At 54.6% G+C, this 9,266-nt stretch overlaps 1 protein-coding gene across 1 annotated transcript in view; it reads left to right on the top strand.

Moving 5' to 3' along the window:
• Positions 1–9,266, top strand: part of HSF1 (heat shock transcription factor 1) — a 124,395-nt gene that overhangs the window by 107,604 nt on the left and 7,525 nt on the right. Inside the window, exon 9 of the mRNA XM_009886848.1 lies at positions 1,726–1,959. Coding sequence (XP_009885150.1) covers positions 1,726–1,959 — 234 coding nt within the window. The remainder of the gene's footprint in view (positions 1–1,725; positions 1,960–9,266) is intronic.

The following is a 9,266-nucleotide window of genomic DNA, read 5'->3' on the forward strand; positions in this document are numbered from 1 at the left end:
AGAGTGGTGAGCCCCTGGGGCAGGTTGCCCCGAGAAGCTGTGGCTGCCCCATCCCTGGAGGTGTTCAAGGCCAGGTTGGACGGGGCTCTGAGCAAGCTGGGCTGGTGGGAGGTGTCCCTGCCCAGGGCAGCGGGGGGGAACTCGATGACCTTTAAAGGTCCCTTCAACTCAAACCGTTCTGTGGTTCAGTCCTGTTTACCTTACCAGGACTTCACAGAAAGTTGGACCTGTCCCTCCAGGGTTGTCTCCTCCAGGACACTGCCATCTCAGCAGATTTTTGGTTGGGTGGGTGGGTTTTGTTCAGCTTTAATTCTTTTTTCCAAATGACACTCACTCCTCTGCCCTGTTTAGTGTGAACCTGTCTGGGGGTGGGGGTCACAGTTCAGTTTCCACAAGGAAACCAACCCTCTTCGTTGGGCTATGTTCCGTCCTGTGAAATTCCTGACATCCCGGGCACAGGGTCAGCTTTGCTCTACCCTTGCAAACTTGCTGCACAGAGGAGGAGGTGCAGAAAGCACCTTCATTCCCAAGTAATTGAGAATAACAATGACAGCTCTGTCCCAAACTGCACGGGTGAAGAGGCTGAGAATCTGTAGGAAATACCGTTCCGCCGGCGCCCAGCAGCAGCGCTCTCAGCTCAGATTTACAGCCCCGAGCAGAAGTGAGAGCTGTCCTGAGATGCCGTAGGCAATACCCAGCCTTGTGTGCCTCTGCCGACGCCGTTCTGCACCAGCAATCAGCCCTCGGTGCGGCACGCAGCCCTCACTCCCTGCAGCCCCGCTCCCACCAGGCATCAGCGACTCCGACTCTCCAAGCTGCCCCAGACAAGAAGGGCCCATCTTTCCTCCGCACATTGTGGTCTCCTGCCTCCAATTTTTGTCCTCTTTAAAAGGTTATTCCTGGCATTGGCACTTCCCCCGAGGTGCTGAGTCACCCACAAATGCCATTTATTGCCTTTAATACCCTCTGCCAGGAACACTCACTCTTAAATATAGACCATATGTTTGCTTAATGGCCCTTTGCTCCATCCTTTTGTAGTTGCTGCCCTTCCCAGTAGGGCCAATTGCGCCTCTTACACCCCCGAATCGGTGAGTTCAGGTGGTAAAATTAGGGCTGACCAAAGAAGCCGCCTTCCCTTCCCATAAGAACAGCACATCTGAAAATGCCTGGGGGTTGTGTACAAGGTCGGTCCCAGGCTCTGCGCAAAGGCGTCACTGCGCTGACCCGCTGAGAGCAGCGACAGCACTACAGCCTCTGCTGCGGTGAGGGTTATGTCATGCCCCTCTCAGTAGTGACTTTAAAAAAGGGTGTATACACTCTGCTACTTCTGTACCGTTTAGACTATGTCCGCGTCAAAAGCTGTATTGTTTTCACTGTACCGTTAAGGAAAAATCGCACCCTCCTTCCAACGCTCGTACCCATACGGAGCTGACTGCGCGGCAGGTCCTGCCCTGAGCAGCCTCACAGACCTTTAGCCACAAGAAACGCGCTGAGATTGCACTAACAGCAGAAGACGTTGATGCGTCAGGGGAGCTGATTAGGGTCGGAATCAGAGAAGAAATATTTAGGTACTCATTCAACCTCGTCTTTATAGCTGACTCTGGAGGATTTGCATGTGAAAAGGCAACACGAGGATTTGTTTGCCCTATTGTGTGGAAGCAGATCTTAGAAATCCAGAATGTGCTGGTGTGAGGTTTTTACCAGTTTTCTTTCTGTTTCTCTCAGGAGTAGTCCTGTGGTCCGTATCAAAGAAGAACCCCCCAGTCCCGCCCGCAGCCCCCAGATAGAGGAGGCCAGCCCAGGGAACCCTCCTGCGGTCGAAACCCCTCTGTCCCCCTCCACGTTCATTGACTCCATCCTGCAGGAGAATGAACCCAGCACTACCACCGCGGCAGCCGGCGACAGCACCACGCAGCCTCAGCCCCAGGAAAAGTGCCTCAGCGTTGCCTGCCTCGACAAGTAAGTGCTGTGCGGAGTGGGGCCTAGCTCAGCCCTTTGCCAGCCGTCCCACCGCTCTGGACTGTTAAGCTTTGAAAGCGGCTAGCAACCCAGGCTGCCAGCCAGCTTTGGAAGCAACCGTGGTCATTTGTCCATCGTGGCTCTGAGCGCGGCCCTCCCTGCAAGTGCCAGGGTGGGCATTGTGCTCTCCCGTTCCTGTCCCGCTCGGAGCAATGTGTAGCCCAGCACCTGACCCCACGCGCAGAATTGAACCCCTCTGCCTGGGCAACCCAGCGCTCCGCTGCGAGGGGCCGCGTGGTGTGCCAAAATAAGAATGGATCAGAATGACTGTGCTGAATGAGGGCTTGCTCAAACTGCCCGCTCCTCCAGCGCAGGAACGGGTCGCTCTAAGATCAGCCGTGTTTCATCTCAGACCCAGCGCATCCTTGCCGTGTAAAAGCTTCTGCATTGTATTTGCGGTTGTAGGTGAGACTCGGAACCGCTGTGGGCAGCGTCTCTCCGTGAGCCTCCTCACTGTAGCGCTGCCCCCGCGGTGTCTCTGCTTTTGCCTGTCCCAACTGTCCTCCACATTAACAGGAGAAGAAAATTCACATCAAACTGTGATCTGCCGTCGTAGTTCCAGTCACGGGGAACACATTCTTCCACTCAGCCTCTTTACTCACACAGCTTGCATCAAACTTGGGCTGGACTTAGTGGGTGGCAGGCTGAATGTTGATGGGCGGCTTTTTATTAGGCATCAGATGTGTAGTTTTATGTCTTTTATCACCACACAGCGCTCACAGAGGCAACTGCAAGTGTTGGGATGAAAAACTAGAAAGTTGTTTACCCGTATCGAACTGCCAGAGACTTCTCCCTCGACCGTGCTGACATCTCGGCCTCTTCTTGGCTCTTGGCCACTTCCCGTTCTCCCTGTTCCCTGTTCTGGGGAAAACAGAGTATGGGAATTCGGGTATTCCCTCTCAGTGCCAGGACAGACTTTCTGTCCTTCAAGGATAAAAGCAATTTGGGGAAGGCACAGTTAGTTTCAGGGTCCTAGAAGGCAGCAGAGAGCTCTCATAGCCGGAAGGCTGCTTTGGACCCACGCACCCCAGGTGACAGTAGTGTCACGTGTGCGTGATTTCTGTGTTAGCCATCACTGTTCAGAGCTGTAGTGCCGTAGCTCTAGGTGGAAAAGGGATAAAACCTGTGGAAGAAGCCCTCTGCCTTTAACACTACACAGTGAGTGCAGAGAGGGGAGTGGGCTTTGCTGCCTTCGCACCGCAGAGACAGGCAGAGTCAGGAGACACCTGCTCACTGCTGCCGCTTGGCCTTGGAGGAGATGTTTGGCTGTAGTTTCACCTATTTATAGGCCTGTCCAGGGCACCGCGATCCATTTCACCCAGACCAGCTGTCCTTAAAAAGAGACAGATTTTATTGTACAGCTCATCAGGAGCTGCAACTGGCCATTTAAAAGGTAATAAAAATGAAAAGGAAAAAAAAAAGTGCTCTGAATTATTTAGGACTCTCACAGGCGGTGCAGAAACAGGTGAAGCACGCAGGAAACATTTGCCCCTTCCCCTGCGGAGAGCGAGCTCCACACTTTGTTTCGGAGAGCTTCGAACCTTCTCTCGGTGCCCTCTTACTCCCGCATGTTGCAAGCGACGCTGTACTTCTCTCATCCATTTCGGTTCCTTTAGAGGGCATTCCAGAAGAAAGTAATGTGGCCAGTAAGGGTTCCCAGCCGTGCAGGACCCCTGTATCCATCACTCGGCTCCCAGCCTGTTTGCCACAGGAATTTGTGAAAGGATAGTTGTAGCATCCTGTGGTGGAGCCCATGGGCACACGGCGCCAGGCACACCGCAGCCCTTTGCCCCGGGGAGTGTGACAGCAAAGTGTAAATAATAAAAGGAATCCCCGGTCTCTGCTCTCCCCTGGGCTTGGATGGTACGAGCTTTGTGCCTCAGCATCTCTGCGTGCAGCGTTGTTCGTTGGGGTCACTGAACTCCCTGTGTCCTTTTTTGTCAGAGGAATATAAACTCAGAGGAGGAGATCAGCATCCGCAGCGTGCCGAGGCCTCGGCTCCTTTCCCAGTGTCACTGGAGCTACCCTGCGTCTGCTCGAGCGGAGCAGCGGTGGAAGGCTCCAGGGAGACCTTACAGTGGCCTTTTAGTACTTAAGTGGGGCTGGTAAGAAAGATGAGGACAGACTTCTTAGCAGGGCCTCTTGCGATAGGACAAGGGGTGATGGCATTAAACTGAAAGAAGGGAGATTCAGACTAGATACAAGGAAGAAATTTTTTACTGTGAGCCCCTGGTGCAGGTTGCCCCGAGAAGCTGTGGCTGCCCCATCCCTGGAGGTGTTCAAGGCCAGGTTGGACAGGGCTCTGAGCAACCTGGGCTGGGGGGAGGTGTCCCTGCTCAGGGCAGGGGGTAGACTTGATGACCTTTAAAGGTCCCTTCAACCCAAACCGTTCTGTGATTCCATGATTGAAAGGGTTGTCAAACATTGGAAGAGGCTGCCCAGGGAGGGGGTGCATTCGCCGTCCCTGGAGGTGTTTAAAAAAAGGGCAGACGTGGTGCTTGGGGACATGGTTTAGAGGTGGTTTTGTCAGGGTTTTGTCATGATCTTAAAGGTCCCTTCCACCCTCAGCCATTCTATGATTCTATGATTCTAAGCCTGCCAGCAGTCGTAGGTGCCCAGTGGGAAGCGGAATGACCAGAGCACAGATTGCACTGAGATACTGAAGAGGCAGAAAGGATGACTTGCTAATTGAAGTGCTGGCAGAGAGCTGTTTTAACTGGGCAGGGCGCTGCTAGTCACGTCCCCAGGAGAGTGTCAGACCCTGCTCCAGAGTCTTCTCAGCGCCCTGTGCCAAGGCAGGCGGCCTCTCCGTGTGCCCCATCCCGCAGTCAGAGCTCAGCGCTTGCTCCTCAGGCATTGGGACCAAACAAGCCGCGTGTCCCGGTGTGCCATCTGCGCTGCGCTGAGGATGTGACACTGTGCAGCGCCCCTTCTCTGAGGCTTCTCTTAAATTCTCAGGAGTTTACTCATTGTGTTGAGGTGCAGCTAATAAGGGAAGTGTTTACTGATGGTAGGTGACTTCACAGTATAGCAGGGGTGCCCGAACACTGCTCGCTTCACCCAGGCACTGACAGCCTGCCAAGGAGTCTCAGCGATAACCTGTTTTTCATCACATGAACCATGTTTCGGTTGCTCTCAAATTTATTGGAGAAGAGCAGCCCGTAAGACTGCAGGTCACGGCGTGTGGTGCCTCTTTGTGAGCCACGCGGGCTGTTATTTAATCCACAAGACATCCTTTGTCTGAGGGAATTTCATTTGAACGGAGAATTACCTGCTGTGACCAACAGTGGTTTAGCAGCCGGTGACAGTACTGAGATTCGGGCAATAAAATGGAATGTGTGCGTGGAAACGCTTGACGGCATTGCCCAAACGTCATCCACCATCCACCCAGGGACCCTCGTGAGCCACTTTACAAGAGCCAAAGCCCACTACGTGCTGAAAGATGTCAACACCTACGTTATTAACATATCATGTATATCTCAGTCTGCCTAAACAAAGCCTTGTGTGCTGCTGTTGTCCCAGAGCTTCGGCGCCCCATTAGAGGTGACACCGACTCTGGTCCCCGTGGCAGTGCCACCCTGCAGACGTTAACACAGCAGACCCACACCCAAAGTACTTTGTCATGCTGAGAAGCTTCTAAGTGCGCTTGGCTGTGCTGTACCGAACCTGCGCTGTCCTCACTTGCTTTTGCGGGGCTCTTTGTTTTCGTGGGGTTTTTTGTTGTTGTTCGTAACAATTCTGCCGACCTGACACCGCTTGCCTGCTTGGAAAGCGCTGCAGTGCCGTGACCGCAGCACGTCCCACGCCGCTTAAAGCGCAGGAGCATGGTCGATTAACCCTTCTTGCCTTTGAGCATAACCACCATTTCATTCCTGAAAGTGCCTGATTGTGAGTCTTTTGAATCTAGTATCCTCTTCTGTTTGTATTTTTCAGTTTGACTCGCACTTCGCAGATGTCAGAGGTCACTCGTCTTTGCCCCAGTTCTTCCTCTTCCTCACTTCATTGCAGATCACAGCAAGGGTTAGCATTTCGATAGCCGCTGTCCCCAAGCGTTGCGATTCTGGGCAAGAGAGCAGGGGAACACTGCCCTGAGCAGGGAGCTGCCGGCACGCGGCAGGCGGCTTTCCTAACGGTGTAGCTAGTGTATCAACCAGGAGAGAGCTCGCTCTCAAAATTGGCACCGAGTGGCAGACTGCTTGGGCCAACTCAACACAGCGACTGAAAATATTGAGTGGCCAGCGGAGGCGAAACCGCTTCTCATCCTTTTAGGTGGTCTTGGCAGGGAAGGGAGGGAAGTCTGCGCTGCTGCTGTCCGCCTTGTACCTGGGTTTGATGAATGGAAACTTCAGCCCTGGGAGCTGCCGGTTTGGTGTCTCTTGCCAGCATAGAATTCACACACCTCAGTAAGAGAGTGTTGCGCTGGAAAGCGATGGGAGCTCAGGGCTGGAACGGCTTTCCTGATGCATTTTCCGCTTTTATGATAATGACAGAACAATGAAACTTCCCACTGCAAACTTGACCGCACACCAAGATGCTGTTCTAATAAAGCTCTTCCATTTCAAAAAACATCCCAGATCAGGAGAAAATCCATCTAGACCAGTAGCCCGCCTTCCACCATGGCTAACAGCAGGACCCTAGGGAAAACTAGCTGTGGTGTTGCCCTTAAATACTTCTAGATAACATATGGAATAATGCAAAAGACCAGTGTAATCTGGCGTGAGCTAAAATGTGTTTCTAAATCGGTGTCTCGTCCCCCTCAAGGGTTATGTCAGAGGTGGGCACTGCAGGAGTCGTTGTGTAGTGCTCTGGTGGCTGTTTGCAGGCTGGTGGGACCCAGGCCCCGCTGTCCTACACCCCGAGCCCAACTCCTGCCTACACGGAGAAGCAACACGGTGGCCTGGAGAGAGCGCCAGGTCTAGGGGACTGCTTTTTCCCTGCGTAAATGTGATAATCATTGACAAGCCGCTCTGGCTTCTGGCTTAAAGGAAAGCAATACAGGGAAGAAAACCATCTCTGTATGTCTTCAGTGCTTCGAATTGCGAGGACTGGAGGCTGTGTGTCCCCTAGAAGTGACTGGTGCCCAGTGGGTTGTGTCTGGGAAGCAGCCAGCAGCCCGTACCTGGTCGGGTTCGGGGACAGAAGGGACGGGCAGCTCTGTTAGGGAGGGGAGCCAGGCTGGTGGCACTGGGAGCTGCTCCCTGCGAAAGCACTGATGGTGCCTGATGGAGACCCGAGAACCCAGCGCCAGAGCTCAGCAGCTCCACAGGAGCTCCGGGTCCTTCCTGGGAAAGATGTTCTCCTCGTGGCGGTGGATCATGGTGGCGCTGGGCACTGGCTGAGCTTGCGGGCGGCTGCATTGCTGGAGCGCACGTGGCGGGGGCGGCAGCAGGCAGCGCCAGAGGCATCGCGAGGGACTGGCAGATGGAAGTCTCTCATCAGCGTCCGTATGAAAACGTGCCTTTTTTTCCCCCAATAAAAAGCTGCTGCTCCTGACTGCCAGCTCAACTGGTTCCCGGTGGAGGGAGAGGCAGGTCGCGTGCTTTCTGCTGCCTCCATCAGTCATCACAAGGATCGCACGATCGATGTGTTTGGCACAGTGTGCCCGGGCTCGCGCGCCCGGTGTCCAGGGCCACCGTGGCATCCGTATTAAACATGTCTGTCTACCAGGGAAGAGAGGCAGACCCACAGAGAGCAGATCTGTTGAGTTAGAAGGTGCTATTTTTACATAGCCACTTCTCAGACTGTAAAACAGCCCACACAGAGCGAGACCACACCACGCAGGCTGCCTCCCGTCACTTCATCAGATGGAAACTCAGCCGGCGAGGGTCTCGTGAGAGCCCGTGCTCTGCGGGGCCACCCCGGCAGCCGAGGAAGCGGCGCTTGAGGAGCGAGGTGCACTGCGTAGCTGGGCCTTGTTAGTTCTTGTGAAGTGGCAGGCGGCGAGACCCGGGGAGTTTGCTGCGAAGGTGCAGAGCGTGGGGATGGTCGGTTTGACAGGGAAAGCAGAGCCAGGCAGTGCATCTCAGGGTTATTCTCCCTGGGGACAGGCAAAGCTCTTCTGTGTCAGCGTCACCAATCCTGTATCATCCATCCTGTGTCCGTCACACTTTCTAGGGATTCTGCCGTTAGTCTGCGGGGCCTGGCGCAGGTTATGTGGGACACGGCAATTCAGTGGGACCCTTGTGACGGAGCTCCCTGTCCCTTCCCCTGGTTGATGCAGCCTGGTGCAGACACTGCTGCTGGTTCTGCAGTCCCGGAAAGCGTGTCCTGCTCTTCCCTGGGCTGCGGGCGGCGGGGAAGGCTTTTTGCTGGAGTCTCAGCTTTGAAGAGAAGGTGTTGATCTCTCAGCACTGGAGATGGTCTCCTCTCGTTCAGAGTCTGGCCTCTCTCGGGGGCACCGGGAGCCCCTGGCCGTCTTCCTCGGCACGCACAGCTCAGGCCGCTCCTCCGGGCTGCCGGGCTCCAGGGACACAGGCACAGACCGCTCAGCGCAGCAGCCTTGGATCTCTTCTGGAGACACTGCTTCCTCTTGCTTCAACCCTCAACATGCTTGGAAAGTTAAGGAAAAACTAGATTCCTCCAGAGCATCGCAATCCCTCTTACTTCCCGGCCCTGCGAGCGTTTTTTGATGGCGAACCTAGCCTGGTGTCGGCTGTGGCTCAGCACAGCGGAGCAGGACCGGCAGTGAGAGCGTCTCCTGCCAGCAGTGCTGGAACCGGACAGCAACGACCAGTTTCCAGTTCAGCGTGGAAAACAGTGGCTCAGAGGCCCCTTCGCTCCTTCTACAAAGAAGCAGGGAGACTTGCTTCGAGGGTCTGGAGTTTGTTAGTGGTCTAATCCCAGTGTCACTTTTTGTGTGATCTGGAGCGTACCCCTGTGTGGACCCCGTCCCCGCTGGGGTGGAAGGAGAAGCTCGTCACTGGTGGGGTTTCTAAAGATACCCTGGCTGGGACGGGTCCGTTCCCCGCTGCTGGATGCTCCTAATTGTGGGATTGCTGTATATCCCCGAAATCCATCAGAGCATTTCACCCGCTGTGCTGTGAGGGCTTCGGGAGTCATTTAAAAGCACAAAACTTGGATAAGTCATTTATTTGCCGCGTGTCCGTGGATCTTAGTTCTAAAAAAGAGTTACAGGTCTCTGCAGCTCCCACTTGCGTGCACGGGAGAGGCAGGGCAGGAATGTGTCCGTGGGCTGCGTCTGCAGCCAGCTTTCCTGCAGCCCCGAGCAGGGTATTCCCAGAATGAGA

The sequence above is a fragment of the Charadrius vociferus genome, unplaced genomic scaffold (genome assembly GCF_000708025.1).
Source record: "Charadrius vociferus isolate BGI_N301 unplaced genomic scaffold, ASM70802v2 scaffold1036, whole genome shotgun sequence".
Lineage (NCBI taxonomy): Eukaryota > Metazoa > Chordata > Aves > Charadriiformes > Charadriidae > Charadrius > Charadrius vociferus.